This window comes from Topomyia yanbarensis, chromosome 2 (genome assembly GCF_030247195.1).
Source record: "Topomyia yanbarensis strain Yona2022 chromosome 2, ASM3024719v1, whole genome shotgun sequence".
Classification (NCBI taxonomy): domain Eukaryota; kingdom Metazoa; phylum Arthropoda; class Insecta; order Diptera; family Culicidae; genus Topomyia; species Topomyia yanbarensis.
The window spans coordinates 54,922,799-54,940,214 of record NC_080671.1 but is presented as its reverse complement, the minus strand read 5'-3'; the positions used below and the strand labels follow the sequence as shown (position 1 = coordinate 54,940,214).

The following is a 17,416-nucleotide window of genomic DNA, read 5'->3' as shown; positions in this document are numbered from 1 at the left end:
CAAGCCAAAAAAAATTTGGGCACTACAGGGTTAATAAGTATTACATCATTTGGACATTATGGTTTACTTGTTTATATGTGGGTGTACTGTGTGGCCGCACTTTTCCACCCGTAACTCTGGAACCGGAAGTCGGATCAACTTAAAATTCAATAGCGGCTGATGAGAGCGTTACATTTTCATTTGAAACTAGGTTCATGTATAATCAGTAAGTAAGCTACTAGGTCGATGCTCGTTCTTTTGTAGATAAAGATTCAACAGCAATCCATATTCATTGTAGTTCTATTCATATGCCTAGGGTTGTGGTACCGATAAATTCCGGGAATACCAACCTATTATTGGTACCGAAATACCGGAAATGAATAAATATAGGTACCGGTATTTTCGGTACTACGTGAAGCTTTTAATGGCAACTATAATTAACCTAACTTTTCAGCACATATAGAAGCCTGTTTCAGAACATCGGCCAGCAAGGTGTGGCATTAGCAGATTGGCGAATATAACTCCCTTTGAACGTAACTGGATATTTTAACTATTTACAATGATCCTTCATTGAATTTGTGTATTTAAAACTACCATGAATAAAATAACAATTGATTTGATTTTAGAATCACTCATTAGCGACATTCGAGTTGGTTCGTATTATTCGATGTATGTCGACATAATAAGTTTGTGGCTAAAGTCACACCTGCACTAATTTTGCCGTTGAATATTATTTTTTTATTATTTCGATTATAGAGGTTTTAACCTTAAGGTCATTCGCCTCTTCGAGTTAGAAAAATCTCTTATGAAAAATTTCTAACCCTATGTGCGGGGTTGGGATTCGAACCCAGGTGCGCTGCGTTCAAGGCAATTGATTTACCAACTAGGCTACGCCCACCCCCGGTGAATATTATTCTTCAAAAAAACGAATGCTGACTTAATACCTAACCTCGATCCGGATAGGGCACATAGCGATCCCACCTGAGTTTGTGATCGGCGTTGTTTGATTTGCATCTACATTCAGGAATCTAGATTCTCACGACATGATCTGTTGGAACTACGTGGGATAAAGTTTCTTCAAATAATTCTCAATATTTCGACATAACTCATTTAAGAAACTCCAACTTAGTGTGTGGTACAAATCGTGTCTCGATATCATCATCATCCATATACACGGGAATCTTGACTCATGAGCTGGTACTTAAATTGTTTGTTAGAGTTTAAATTTTCAGTTTCTGGTCAATATTACCGTTTTTGACCTGGTTGGTCAGTGGTAATCAGTTCCGAATGAGGTCATGTTTGGCATCCATAAATGTATGACCAGTTATACGGATGTTCCAGATCTTCCAGAATCGTAATCCGGGACATCCAAGATCGGTTGTATCATGTCCAAATTTAATATATACAGTTTTGTTTTTGTTAATAATTAGTATTCTGTCAATAAACTTGCGATTTATGATGATGTTTCTGCATACATCTGTGGATGCCAAACATGACCTCATTCGGCACCGCTTAATTGCATCAACTGAACGATGGAAGAGCTTTGTTTGGTAGGAATTTTCTCAGCTTTTAAGTACAAAAGCTTTTAGAACGGGTATACAAGGTATATTTTTTGAGTTAGATTTATTTTTAAAAACAAGTTATTCACAGAAAAAGATCAATAACTTTGCAACGGTTGTGATTTGCTGATATGTCTAGAACTATTTTTTACTTATTTCTCCTCAAAAAGTTCTTAATCATGAACCAAACACCCTGTATAAGAATGGTAAAAAAATGCTAAACTTAACATTGACTTTGCCGACACTGTACAAACCACGTGAGAACCACAACCCGGCATTTTTTTTTGCGTGAATACACAATCAAATTCAAAACATGCCGAAACCGCATTTGATAGTATTTGTGAAACCAAACCGCAAACATAATGTCGCGAAGCGTGAGAAGCGATTACAGCTCACAAAACGCGTCGCGACGTCTCGTCATTCCGGCTGTGTTATGACTGTGGCAGTCGCTCGGTTGGCCGGTGGATCATTCGCTGCCACTTGCCAGTGAGCTGCTAGTCATTGCGACGATCGTACGTATTTGTTACACTGTGTGTAGGGCGATGTGGCATTGGTTGTGCTTGAGAGAAGAATCTTGTCTCCCTTTCTGACCCACTGGGAAGCACTGCAGGAACGAAGGAAAGTATTTTTTACTTTATAAGTATATTTTGGGAATTTTCTTTTCATCCGAAGTGTTAATTCAATGAAGGAAATATATTTCGAAGTGATTATTAGACTTTACGTTTTCAGTTAATATAGTAGACTTCACTGTTCAAGGTTACTGTTCAATATCGATAAATACACGGAGAGTGGTAAACATTTTTATGCTTGATTCAATCAGCTGTGATCAAAGCTATGTTACTAGGAAGTATATGTTTGCATTTTGCCAACGTTCCTAGAGTGAAACAGGAAAGTAACCATCGTCACTCTAATAAAGTGCTAATGAAAACGGATACCTCATGCAAAATAAATTTCGCCTCCCCGTGCAGGGCCGAGAATTGAGTAATTTACAGAAATATCACAACTAATGTTGATTTATAGTCGACGATTACTCGTGAATCGAAATCCAATGATACGCTCTATTTCGTTTCATATTGCACAAACGATGTAATTCTAATTCTCTGAATAATGAAAATAGAAATATAATTTTCTTTTCAGCAGTCGCTTTGAGCAAGCTTATACCAGAGTCATCTGGTTGTGTTTACATAAATACAGCTGTTTTAGGCACGGAGGTGAAGGTCGTCATCGTGATACTGTAGCACAGCTGTGAAGCCGGTCTTCAACGGCCCCCTTCAGGACCTGTTGATCTAAAGTAACAAGACTGATCAATATCTACAGAGTGAAATGGATGATGCTAAAGGTAAGGGATTTATTGCGTTTAAACAAATTTGACAGAAAAATTTACGAGAAATTACTTTATGAACAAAACAAATAAATGTTTTGACAATTTCTTGGATCTCACAAAAACGCCAAAAAAGTAACTAGACTATCGAGAAGTGTGACAATACCTTTACGGAAAAGCAATGACTATCATATTGTTTCCCGAAGCGGTAACAGTAACATATAACAATAGCAAGGCAAACAACTTGAATCTATTAACCCAAGATACGCATAGAAAAAAATCGTGTAAATTTCCGTCTTCATCAGTGGCGGATCCCGCGGAAAGCTCACGGGGGTCCGGACCCGTCCTGAAAATTTTCAACCTGTTGAGAAATTTTAAATTAGTTTGAATTTGATGTATTAGTTTCAAACTAAAAATCAAATTTGACCACCAATACTGATTTTCATTAAAAGAGGTTTTTACGTATTATGTATTGCACAATGTTCATTTCGAACTCCCGATTTTTTTTTCTGGATCCGCCCCTAGTCTTCGCACTCTGACATAAAAAATGCATAAAAAATATCATAGTTTTGCGTTACATTTTAATTTTATATGACGTTGAATTTCGTAAATCACGTAATTTTACTCCACATATGGCATTTGTTTTTAATGGTGATACGCGTAGTTATGTCACTGCGTATGGAAAGTACATTTTTCAAGTAAAATTAAATGGAACACGGTTATACTTCGCCGTTCCGTGAATTACGGTTCGCTAAACTGTGTTTGAAATTATGTCAATGATAAAATGCATATTCCTTGGTGTGTGCATGTATCGGTTAATATTTCTTTTGCTGGCACACGCCAAAAAATATGAATTTGACGTAATTCCAAACAATACACAACTAAACAAACCGTAATTCACGAAATGATGATAAATTGAAAACTAAATTTAAAATCAAACGTTAGAATATTCAATTTTTATGCTTGTATGTGTCGAGGTCAGGGGATACACGTAAGTTCACATAATTTTTTTTAAGTGCCTAGGCACAAATAATGTTTGCTGTCATAGAAAGTTGTTGTTTTAAATATGAGTTATGTTGGAAAATGTAGAATTAATTACAGACACTTCATACACAGACTAGCGAAGTGTCAAAATGTGCAGCCAAACGAGCATGAGGGTTTTCACGGTGTCTCTGGTAGAACAATATTTACACAAAAAATCAGTATCGCTGAAATATTCAGTAATTGAATGCTTAGATACTCCTCTTTCATCTGAGACTAAATTTGAAATGTTCTATCGGGGGGTCTAGAACAATAAGTTCTTATTAACATTTTGATGATTATTTTTGAAAATTGTGTTTCAATGAAAAGCGCTCTGAAGATAAATCACTTTTAGGGGGATGGATCTTTGGACATACAGTATCAGAAGGAGAGGCTTGTTACGTTAATGAATACCTCCGATGACACAAATGTCCGACATTTAGCCAATTTCGGGATGATTTAAATTAAAAATTTGAATATTTTTTTTACTCGGTGAATTTTTTGTTGTCTCTGGCAGAACAATATTACCACAAACAAATTAATATCACTGAAATACTTACTATCCGGAAACTTGCTTCTATTTTAAAAGAGACAAATTTTGAATTGTTTTTCCTATGTTTCTAGAACTTTTTTTAATATGAAAAATAAATATCTATGTTTATATACATATAGACACTTCATTACTCGTTCATTTGTCGATATATGAAACTAACTTTTTTTTTGAAAATTGATGAATAATTAGTATCAGTAAAAAATTTCTTAGTTAATGATTTATTTGTGTTCTTTGAATTCAATAAGTTTTGTGTAAGTATTGTTTAATACTTAAATTTAGAGCTTTTTTCGCATACGTGCATTTCTTTGAGCGAGAAATCATTTTGATGTGTACCAATTTCAATAATTACAGTGTTTGAGAGTACACTTATTATAAGTACATTGGCCTTATATCTGCTTCCTACTTCCATGGTAAGTGAGATGAAACTGTCTTTGTAGATTAATCTTCTGAAATTGGCTGGAATTTTGAATACTTTCTTTTTGGATTTGCGATCAATGTACTAAATATTATTATATTTTGCCTTAAAAATGCTACGATATAGAAAACGTTACAATTTTTCGCATCTACCAAGTTGTGAAAATATTCAAATTATTTTTTTTTAAATTTATTTTAAATAATTGAGTTTTTGGGCCAACATACGGTTTAAACCTGTTATAATAACTTTTTGGAATTTCTTCAAATCCGCAAAACAGTACCGCTTTGTTTATATTTTATGATAATAGAATTGTTTTGCTCAGGATTGTTTTCCGACCCTTGTCTTGCTTAAAATTATGTCATTTTTGGATTCTTCAGAACATTTTACCTTTATTTTATGTATTTAGATCCTTTGTTTCGTTGACTACTCAAATCAAAATACTTTTTTTTCTAATTTATTTATTTGACACAGCTCATTGCGATAGCTTAACGGAGCCGTGGGTCTCTTAAATAATTACAATATAAAAATGAATAAAAACAAAAGTTATTGAGCGTCCTTTGGATCTCGTCCACGCAACTTTTTATTGCGCGGGGAGACTTTCTTTCGCGGCGGGAAAATATCTTGTGGGTCCATTGCGTTTTCATCATTGCCGTCAATGTCATCATCGTTTGTGGTGCCTTAATGTTCACGATCAGATGTTCCTCCTTTCCTAGGGCACTTACGGGTCACGAGCGTAAAGCCGTTGTCGTTGTTATTAGCTTCCTCGCCGGTGGTGCTAGCAGTTGATTCTGAAGCATTGTATGCTGATTTTACAGTTGTTACCGTTAGGAATACCAGTTAGGAATACCCGGGAAAAAGTTTCTCCAAGTATCAGGCGTGACTGATTCCACTTCTCCGAATTGCGACATGCATTTTGTAATTGATTCATAGGGCTTACGCGGTGACAAATCATGTAGCCTTACATCTGTATAATTGTTTTCTATATATACTGGTATCTTCACACTGTCACTTTCAAACACGTGTTTGAGGTTGTTCTGTAAAGTGAATCGTTTTGTTTGGTCTAGCGTGTTGAATGATATCAATACCGCACTGCGCAAGTGATGATACTGAAGATATATGACATCCTTAAGCCTAAGCTACATGTTCACCTTCAGAAAATGTTCCACCTCACGGAAACTCGGTCGCGTAGACCAAAATCTTAAGTCAAGGTGTCTTCGAAGCAATTTATTAACGTTCCTCTGACAGTGTGTGCTCACTGATTTAACCTCCTAAAAGGGAGATGTATGTTTTGAGCTATTCATTGAAAAATTACCTAAAAATTCATCAAAATATTGAAAACATGTTCTAGACCCCCCGATAGAAAATTTCAAAATTATGATCAAATGAAAGAGGAGCATCTAACCTTTCGATTAGTGAGTATTTTGGCGATACTGATTTTTTTGTTTAAATATTTTCTACCAGAGACACCGTGTTTTGTGAAGGAAGTATGGCCCATACAAAGAGTATGGGATCTTCCGTGATGTCAATTTACATTCATGATTGCTAGTTTTACCGATTTGTCTCCCCAAGTCTATGTTTAAAGCGTTTGTAAAAGTCATTAGGGAAACTGTATCCAAGAAGATAGCAGCAAAACGATTTCTGCAGTCATTTAGGTTAAAGATGCTGAATCTCCGAATAAAGACTCTTCATCAAAATCGTTGGTTTACTATCTATCTATCAGTGCCCAATTGAGCACGAGACCTAAAAGGCGAATACGAAATTATTGCTACACATTCAACAGGGCATAACTTTTTTACCATTGGGTAAAAATCAACCAAATTTTGCACACTTTCTCATTGATGTGTATTGTTTACATGCTGTCAAATTCGTAGTCGTGTTTTTCGATTCAACGAAAATGGAGGTGAACCAACGCGAGTCGAGCGAACAAATTCTTTCCAAACACCTGGAATTTCCTGACCTGTCGCACCGGCAGTTGGGAAAAATATTGAACATTCACCATTCAACCGTCTCCAGAGTGTTGAAGTTGTTCCAGGAGCGGTTGACGTTGGACCACGGCAAAGGAGCTGGAAGAAAACCGGGACCTGAGAACAAAAAGACGGAGGGAAAGGTGAAGCGGATGATTAAAGCAAATCCCAACGTCTCAAGCCGTGATTTGGCTAAAAAGATCGGCATGTCGCAGAGCTACGTCCAGAATGCAAAGAAGAGAGCTGGACTACATACATACAAGGTACAGAACTTCCCAAACCGCGATGAGCGGCAACAATCGATGGCTAAAACTCGGGCACGGAAGCTCTACGAGAAGAGGCTGACAAAATATGGCTGCTGTGTGATGGACGACGAAACGTATATAAAAGCCGATTTTAAGCAAATTCCGGGGTTGGAGTTTTTCACAGCCAAGAGCAAGTTCTATGTGGACGACAAATTTCAGAAGAAGAAAATGTCGAAGTTCGCCTCCAAATATCTCATGGAATTTATTTTTTCACAATTCTTCGAAAATTTTGTGGAAATGATTCATAACTGGATTTCTATCGTGTACCACAATAATTATTCCGTTTCCTTCACGCGGAAACATTGGTGACTGCAGAGAGGAAGTCAGACCTCTCGTGGAATTGGTTGTGGTATGCTCGGCTCCCTAAGACTGAGCGTAAGTTGTGATGTGCTCGTCGCCCATTAGAACGAGAGCAGAAGATTGGTTGGAATATCCGTAGTAAGTCTAGGTGTGCTCGGCACCTTAAAGATCGAGAGTGAAAGATTGGTTTAAACAACCATCATAAAAGTGTTTAAAAAACAATCATAAAAACACACAACTTGCTTTGCCCGTATTATTTAAGAACAAGTGAAAAGCAGTGAAAAACAACGATGTTCAGAATGCTGCAGTTCGTCAAAAACAAGAATGGGCACTGCCGCCTATGTACTGAGCCAAATACGAGGCAGGATATGGTCGCATGCGATGAATGCGACCGATGGTTTCATATCGGATGCGCTGGGTTGGATGGAAAGCCAACCAAGGAATAGCGTTGATTTGTTTCAAATGTTCTGCAATAGAACAGCAATTGCGATCCACGGGGACAGCCCAAAACAAGACGAGTATGGAAACACTACTGAGTTGAATGCTAGATTCACTCAAGGCATTGCATTGAAATCAGCATGCTGCTCCAAGTCGCCAGACAAACGATGATTGGACCATATATTTGAAGCGGCAGGCACTAATGCAGTTGCCAAAGTTCAAAAGGTCAGCGAAAGACTGGTCAACATTCAAAAAATATTCAACGAAACTTCAAAGGAAGGAAGATTTATTCCAATGGAAAATATAAATCGGCTGCAATAAACCATAGGAGGACATGCTGCTAAGAGTATTCAGCCGCTCATGATGGACCCAGGAAATGTTCCACAAATCATGGAAAGATTGTAATAAAACTTCGATAAACCAGACGTCGGCTACAAGGAATTACTGCACGACCTGACAAAGATTAAAAACTACAAGGGGCAGCCCTATGGGGTTGCACGAACTGTAGACGTAGGACTATACTACTTAATGTAAAATATTTATTTTCTTAGTACTTAGTGTGTGGGAAAAAACACCCGGACCGGTGAAGAAAAATCAAATTTTAGACAATATAATCACATCTCATGTACAGAACAAGCTTTCTAGTTGCTCTCAAACAGATCCTAAAAGTTCAAACACCCATGGATAACCCCAAGTTTGTAGATGTGTTTCGATGCCACAGGATTGTAAAATGGTTAATATTACGTCAGGAAAATTCAATTCTTCCGTGACAATTTTTTTTGCCTGAAAATTGCTCTGTGTGTATGCAAAGCTCATGATTTGTTGGGATATTAGCATTGATCGGAAAATGCTTTCCAACGCTGCGCATTGCATACATACAGGACATTTTGCAGGTTACCCACTCGCTATAAACATGTCTCATTTTTGGACATGTTTAGAAATCAAGAATCATGTTTGAAAAAATGTGTTTATGACGAAGTATTTTTACCAGATATGTACAAAACATGTCTAACAAGAAACATAAGGTGATTGTAATTGAGTCAACGCTGATGATGATGGGTAGATCAAAAGAGACAACTAGTACCACCACGACACTATTAGCGCGTTTCACCAACATTCCACGCGGCCTTTCCCGATTGAAAGGAACGGCCGCGCTTAGCCCATCTGTCATAATATCGTGATTTTGCATAGCGAAGGGCTGAATTATTTTGTTCCAAAAAATAGCCCTGCGTTATGCAACACTTTGTGCAGGTTGATTATACCAGTTGCAAGTGGGGCCAAATTCACCAAGTTCCGTAAAATTCATTTTAAATTACAGAATTGATAAAATTGCTTAGATGAGCGAAACTAATTAATCAAATCCTGTTTCAAAACTGTCCTTGCGTTTAAACCAAAATGGGAAGCTTATTACTACCACTACATTACTTAATTTCAAGTGCAAATAGCAAATACATGTGCTAGTTAAACCAAAAATTTACTGGCAACATTACAGCAGCATTTAGGAAGCAGTTGAAGCGGTCGCCTGTTGGACGACACAGGGTAGCGTCCCTCCACAGCCAGTGTAACGGATAGCTCAGCTACACTGGCTGTAAAAAACACAGCGCAGTGATCTGCTTCGCCAGCCGTTCAACAGGGAACTGAGCGTGTCTGGCCAAGTCCGTTCTTTAAATAGTCGATGATGACGTCATTCATAGAAGCGTTGCGCGCTAGGTACACCAATCCGTCGTACAGGGCTTGGGAAGCGCTATCTTCTGTGTGTTAATGCGCGATATTTTGACAAGGTTGCATATTATTTAATTTTTTAATGCTACGATATCAATCATCCTTGGGTTTATCTATTGGAATCTATTCTTAGAAGTATTTCGGGGCGATTTGTGCAAAAAATTTGAAAATTTATCGTGAGATGGCTGAATTATATGCGTTTAAAATTGGACCACTTTTCGTTACATACCATTTTTGTAGAATTTGCAGAGTGCACCCCTATATCGAAAACAAAGACGTAGTCCTACGTCAAAAGGAAAGCAGCTTTGCAGCAGCAGAGATCTCCGAAAATTGGAAAATCTCATCAACAATATGACGGTCCTTAGTAAAGCAGAATATCTGCAAGATATGTGGTTTGTTGAAGAGCAAATAAGTTACCGTACACCGTGAAAATAAAATGGGTTAAAAATCAGAATGGCAGAATGACCGGAACGGTAAGAATGAAGAAACGGTGAAAATTCACCTTTTTATTGGAAGCACATTTCTCAGTCCTCAAGCAGGAATCGAACCTGCGATCTCCCAGTCTCTAGTTGGATGGGTTAACCACTGCGCCATCTTGGAACTGTGATGATGCCATCACATGCTCCCGTCACCGCCACTTCCTCCAATACCTACTAATTGACCTATCGACCCCCGATGTCCCCTAAAAGCAGATCGTCACTTCTCCCTCTCCTCGATCAGGCCAAATCTCTCTCGTTATATATTTTTTGGTTCAGTGGACTGCGCTCAGGTTTGAGATATTTATTATCACTGTTTGCCCCCTTAACTAGTTCAGTCGCTGCCAGACTTTGGCGGGGCATGTTGAAGTCTGCCCTCAAAAAAAGATGAAAAGCCCACGGTCACGATTTTGGAGATTTTCGGACGGATCTTCGTATGATTCCTCTTCACTAAAAATAGTGAATCCAAAGAATTTGTAGATTTTTTATAGGCCATTCCTCAACTGAAAAAGGTTTTCTTTCGATAGGTCAAAAGTCAAAAGTTTTTAAATTCAATCGTTTTCAAATGCGATTGCACGCATTTTTGAAAAATCATGTTTTGAGATAAACGCGTTTAAAGTTTTGACAACACTTTCGATTAATTATTCGTGGTAGCATGTCAATATTTTGTATAATTTCATGGAATTATGGGTTTTGAATATCGTGAAAACCCCATAATTATATGAATATATGAATCGTTTCGAAATTCAAAATGACCTATCCAATATGGCGAAAAATCAAGTGGTAATTCAGCAAAAATCGAGAAAAAGTGATTTGAGTTAATAAGTATCAAAATCAAAAAAAAAATAAAAGCAGCGATTCCAATATGGTGGCCTAAAATATGTCTTTAACAATTTTGACCAACATTTTTTTATTTTTCACCGTTTTCTGTTATTGTTTGATAACTCACGATTAGTCTGCGACGGCAGGTCCATATAACAGTCCTTCCTCTACCTCGAATTGCTCCTGGAAAGAAATGGCTCGAATGTTCTTCTCCAGATAAGCCGTCCTCGCGTAGCCGGACACTCTGCGTTTGGCAGCTTCCACACGTTGATTATCAGAGTTCCGGGTCGAATGGGCTGCTTCAGACCCAACAGCAACTCCCAGCGCGTTCATAATATTCAGCACTGACGAGCTTCCTTCATTGAACAAGTTTGCGGCTATACAAGCGATACCTTCCATGGTTTGAGAAGCAGAATGCAAATATTTCGGAACCAGTCTCCCGTTGAAACATTCATTGGAATTCTGGGTATTTCCTCCAGTGCACCACTGTAGCAAATCATCTGCGGAAAGAGCCTCGTAAACAAGCCGTGAGATACGTTCTCGAGACCTGTACAGTGCAACGCGAAGCATTCTGGCAACGTGCATAATGCCATGAAAAGGTTTCTACCTGAGGCACGTCGCGAGCCGAGAGCATCCCGTGGCGGCCAAGACGCCGCTTCGAACAATGGTCTGTAAAAAATTATACCTTTCAAAAATGCAAAGAAATAAATCAAATTTTGAATGAGAACCTTTCCTTAAATGTTTTGCATAATCTCACAAATATTTTCTTGTTGACAAGAGTTGCCAATTTTTTTGTTCACTTAAGTCAGCAAATTCAGCAACTCTACACACCTTTGTATATTACCTATATACCTACCTAAAACATTCCAAATTTTCGCAGAGCTGCCCACGAATCTGTTGGAAAACTCCATTGCATCCACCAGGTCTTCTTCATCTACGATCCCCACTACACCCTCATTACATTATACTGCAAAAGAGTCACCAGCTAAAACTGTCCGTAGGGGCTACAAACGCACAAAGCAAGCCCGGACATTCCCGGCTTGGCATTTGCTGTTGAAATCTTACGAGATGAGTAGGTATCCTGGCTCCGAAGTTTAGATCCGGATTCAAACCTTCGTTTTCTAACTTTTCACTTACGTCAATAGAAGTTGTTAGTGATGCACTCTGTCTTTCTAAAAAAACTTAAAAATATTTCATCGATTTCATTACTAAAGTAATCAACTACAATATTTTTTCAGAAAAATTGATCTCGAACACTTTTTTCGGCATCGATGATGACGAAGATATCGGTATGAACCGGAAGACTACGATTCCGTCCATCCGTCAGCGAAATTCGCAAATACACGCATTGGAGAATATGGACCACAATGAGGAGGAGGAAAAACTACACGAACTTCATTCGTCGCTGAAACGAGCAAAGATGCCAAAAAAATCGGGAATCTCTTTTGGCGATGAAGGCCTGCGTAAACGGGGCCGATCCACGCACCACGAGAAGCATACTTCAGATCCGAGCAGCAGTACCAACGAGGACGAGAGTAGATTTGGAGAGTCGTTTATGGTTTTAGAATTCGCCGAGAATGCCGAGACTGACACGATCCAGTGGATCATCGACAAGATTCAGGGAAAGAGGGTCGATGGAGGTGCGGAGCTACTGGTGCGAAAGGAGCCGTTAACCAAGTGAGTTTTATTGTGGTTTTTACTTGAGACACAGTGAAACCAGGTTCTAACCCTAAGGGACTGTTCATAAATTACGTAACGCAAAAAATGCCCAAAATTTATTTATCCCCAACCCTTTGCCTAGTACGTAACTATTTATTTAAAAAAATATTTTTAGTAGAATCATGTTATGCAACGTTCTAGCTTACTCCCCCTCCCCATATGTCACAACATGTCACACTTTGTCCCCTTCCCGTCCTGTAAGTGTTGCGTTATTTATGAATGGTGCCTAACTACAGAAAAAATGCATAGAAGTATTTTTGAACGTATTCTGACTATGAATCCATCTCGTAGAGAAACGCAAACCCTAAACTTGCACATCTCAGCCACCCAAATGAAGTTCCTCGAAATCGCAGACGATATGGGCTTCATGAAGCAAACCAAGACTGGAATCATTAGAAATTTTAACGTCGCCTGCTTGGATGACTTCTTCTACGACGGTAATTTTATTCAGTTACGCACAAACAGTCAAAAGTCACTAATCTTTACCTTCTCAATTTAAGAAACAATGGCCGTGGAGGACATCCTGACGTCGGCCGATCGCCAAATCATTATCAAATATGCTTTGGAAAACATCAGAACCTTTGAACACGAACACCACATCCCCGGGACCAAAGTTCAGCTTTACCACGGCCAGTCAATCATTCAAGCAGCCCAACAGGCCGAGATCATAACCCACTTTTACTCGTTACACGACAAATCTAAACTGCGCAAACTACGACACGTGTGGATAAAACCGACCAAACCACAGCCGATTGACGAGATACGAGATTACTTTGGTGAAAGTGTCGGCATGTACTTCTCCTTCCTCGGTTTCTACACGTACGCTCTGATATTCCCAACCGTGCTTGGTCTTCTACAGATGGCTCTATCCGAAGAAACGGAGACTGTCCCGTTCTTCTGTATATTCTACGTCGCTTGGATGAAAGTGTTTCTGGAGTTGTGGAAGCGAAAAAGCTCATCCCACGCGTACCGCTGGGGAACGATTACAATGACAAATCTAGACGAGCCCCGAGTTGGATACTACGGAAAACTGGGCAGAGATCCGATCACCGGCAAAATGACGCTGCATTATCCAAAGTGGAAAACCTACGTACAAATGTACTTCGTGACGACACCAATCATACTTCTGTGCATTTCGATTGCCGCATTTGTGACCATATTCCAGTTCTATGTGGAAAGTTACCTGGCGGAGTTGTACGGACTGGACTCGTACATCTTGTACGTCCCGTCGATCGTGAATGCCATCTATATTGCGATTTCGACAATCGCCTACAATATGCTAGCGACTTATCTGACGGACAAGGAAAACCATCGAACGCAAAGTCAGTACGAACGGCATCGAGTTAATAAGTTGATCGTGCTGGAGTTTGTGAACAATTTTCTATGTTTGTTCTATATCGCCTTTATCCTGCAGGTGTGATCCTCTGAACTAACTAACTAACGTGACGATACTGAATATGATTTTAAATTTCAGGACATGAAAATGCTAAAAACTCAACTGATGATGCAGTTAATCGTACTTCAATTCATCCAGAATGTGCTCGAAAATTTATTCCCCTACATCAAAAAGAAGGTAGGGCTCATTTCGACCAAACTGTTCGTGAAATCAAACTACGAACGGCAACGAAAAGCATTCGAAGAGTACGATCAAATGGGGATTCAATCACTGGATGTGGACGACTATCGGATACTTCGAAACAGGAAAGAATGTATCCTCGAGGAGTACAATACGTATGACGACTACCTGGAACTGTACATTCAGTTCGGTTACATGGTGCTATTTTCGTCAGTAGCACCGATGACATCGTTCTGGGCCATCCTGAACAACGTGATCGAGATCCGGCTCGATGCGTACAAATTGTGTTCATTCTTTAAGAGACCCTTTGCTCGACGAACGAAAAATATTGGAGCCTGGCAGCTGGCGTTTGAAACGTTGGCCGTCATTGCCATTATGACCAACTGTGGTATCCTGTACTTGTCGCCACAGATGAGGTTGGTTTTTGGTTGATTTTGATTTGATTCTTGATTTTTGATTGTTTCGTTCGCGCAGGGAGTTGGCAACAAATCTCAGTCCGGAATCCTACACCATCACTTTCCTGGTCATCGAACATGTTCTGCTCGGACTAACGTGGTTCATTTACAAGGCCATTCCTGACACACCGCTGTGGGTGCGAGTGGCACTGGCCCGGGCGGACTACGAGTCTCGACAGGCGCTGAAACGAGAAGTATGTTAGCAGCACTAACAACAGCCGTTTGTGCTTAGTACTAATTTTTTTAACAGTGTTGATATTAAAGTAGTAAATCTTACAACGAAATCTTTTCTAGGACTAGATAACAAGCCATATTACACCAGCCATGAAAGCAGCATTTGCGGTTTTGCCAGATTTTGATCACAGAGTGCCTTCACTTCACCCTTTCATCTGAAGAAAGATGTGTTGTTTTTGGACATTCTGCCGTGTGTCCAATCAACAAACTTTCCCCGACTACCAACATATTCAGGAAACTTTTCATATTTATACTATGTAAAATACACACTTGCTTTACTAACAATGAATTAGGCCATGAATCCACTAGCAGTGTAACGAGCGTTGTGGTTTGATCAATAAGTTTTAACAGATGTTGCAATCTAACACTATAGGCTAGGTTGATTGATATGAAGCAGAGTGTTACTAAAATAATCTTACTTATAAAACAATGTGATAATTCTACGCTCAAAGTTATTGTTATAAAAATACCTAGATTAAAAGTTGTGACAGCTTTGATCGTTGATCGGTCTGTTGACCGCAGCACGGTTTACGCGTGAACGAAACTAATTACCTTTCTCCATATCCAAAATAGAATGCCCAGCGCTCTCGAAATCTACTGTTCAGGCGCTTCCGGAGTGTGTTCGATACGCATTCGCTGTTGACCTAGAAGCTCAACAAGTCTATTTGGCCTACACTTAGAAATTATAGTTCAAATCGATGGTTCGCTCAATCTGTGTACTTTCCGTCGCAGAAGTGATTTTAATAGATTGTTCTTATTGTATAATAAAAATATTACTAAATATTACAAATTAAATTTTCTTTGGATCCGAATAATCCGAACTACACCTTCCCAGAATACCGTTCAGCATGAAGCCAGAATTACTTTGCCATAGCAAGAAGTCCTATCTAGTGCATTTCGTCTATAAAAGTGCGGCTCCAGCCTCCCATCGTATCTTCATCAACCTGCTAATGGTATCAGTAGGTCTCATTCATTTTTTCTCGCGTCAGCTTTTTCCCGCAACATTTAATTGCCGTTTCAGAAATTTTGTTGGTTGCACAATTTCCCACAAATTGCCGGTGGTGAAATGCTTCACGGTAGATTTCTGGTCCAGCGTTCCCGGAACGTATTTTAGCGTCATTGTGTTGCTCACTGAGAAAGGAAACTTCTACGTGCTGATGTAAAGGAAGGGCGTACCGTTGGGCCGGCCTGCCGATTTCTACGTACTAGTGCGTAGTGCGGACGGTACATTCAACCAGCGTTCTACTGCTGGCTAACGGTGAACTGTTCGCTTCATCAGTCATTGTACAACGAGAGGTACGAAATTTTTAGCATGAGCTTTTTTGATTTAATTCTAATTTAGCATTGAGTTTTGTTTTCACATGCAGATTGGGGTTTTTCCCGTTTTTCCATACAAGTCTAGAGCTTTTATTCAAAACGACATATCTACAATGAGTGACTCACTTTGTTTTCTTTCTCTTCTGTTAATAATTCGGTTGTTTTAACATTTATTCCTCAACTCTTTGCATAATATGCTAGTCAAAACCACCGTATTTCTAGCTGTACTGAAAAATAAGTCAAAAGTGCTATAGCGACTCCGTAAAAATCGAAGGAGAAAGTGAGAAAGTAAACAAAGAGAATCACTCATTGTAGATGTCATTTTGAACAAAAGCTCTAGACTTGTATGGAAAACGGAAAAAAACGTAAACTTGGTCGCATTATCAGGAATCAGTAGCGTCTAGCTCAAATAGCACGATCCCCATGTTGATCGGAGAGTTGTGCCTTGCCATAAATCGTCTTTTCATCATTTCCCTGATGGGAAGGTTAGGGGTAAGGAAAATAACGACACAGAACAATTAAAACAGAGCATTCTGCGCCTCGGAAGGATGCTGAACGATCTGCAGGTGCTACAATAGCAGGAATAAAACTTCCAACCCCCGGAGGAATTTAGAATTTTTATTTAAACTGTGAGCAAATATATCAACACCCCCGAGGGGATATTGAGAAGACAGAACGACAACACCCCCGAAGCACAGAGAACAGACGTCCATCTTCAGCATTCAACTTGTGTAAAATCTCTAACGGTTTCGCAGGTAGTTTGGATATCCAAACCAGGTGCCCTACTGTCGTTATGTTTTTTGTGGCTGAGTTCGACAGAATTGACAGGTTATTCCTCTACCCAGTCAAACTAGTCCGGAACCGGTTCGGACTTCCAGCATGAATTCCAGCTCAAATGCATCAATCGATATAGTTGGAATCGGTTGTTTTATTTGAGCAAGATTCCATACTGAATCTATTTAAGGATTTCGAACCGGTTCCGGAATGGATTTGACGGATATTTGGGATAGGTTGGTGTGGTGGCGCTAGTGTTTATCGTATATTAATACAATTGTTTACACACGTTTTTTTAATATTTTTGTTCGATCATGGATGTCTGTTCTCTGTGCCCGAAGAAATATTGTCATTCAAATACGGCTAAAACTATAGCTCTGCCACACTGGGTTAGGAACAATAGCATATCCTTCAGTTTCAGCTCTCTGTACATAGGATCATCTATGTATGGAAAACCAAAAATACGG

The 17,416-nt window shown here is 39.2% G+C and overlaps 1 protein-coding gene across 3 annotated transcripts; it reads left to right on the top strand.

Annotated features, from left to right (window-relative positions):
• The first annotated feature begins 1,977 nt into the window (after positions 1–1,977).
• LOC131685172 (anoctamin-10) lies at positions 1,978–15,589 on the top strand. Of its 3 annotated transcripts, none has more exons than XM_058968696.1 (8): positions 1,978–2,877; positions 11,755–11,946; positions 12,113–12,551; positions 12,885–13,030; positions 13,094–14,007; positions 14,068–14,585; positions 14,644–14,818; positions 15,432–15,589. In XM_058968696.1, exons 1-8 carry the CDS (start codon positions 2,862–2,864, stop codon positions 15,504–15,506), a joined length of 2,475 nt encoding a protein of 824 aa, XP_058824679.1. In that variant the 5' UTR covers positions 1,978–2,861; the 3' UTR covers positions 15,507–15,589. The 3 variants fall into 3 exon arrangements, with proteins under 3 accessions (XP_058824679.1, XP_058824680.1, XP_058824681.1); XM_058968697.1 differs by having other exon boundaries at positions 1,981–2,877; positions 14,919–15,577; XM_058968698.1 differs by lacking the exon at positions 11,755–11,946 and having other exon boundaries at positions 1,981–2,877; positions 15,432–15,588.
• Positions 15,590–17,416: the final 1,827 nt, after the last annotated feature.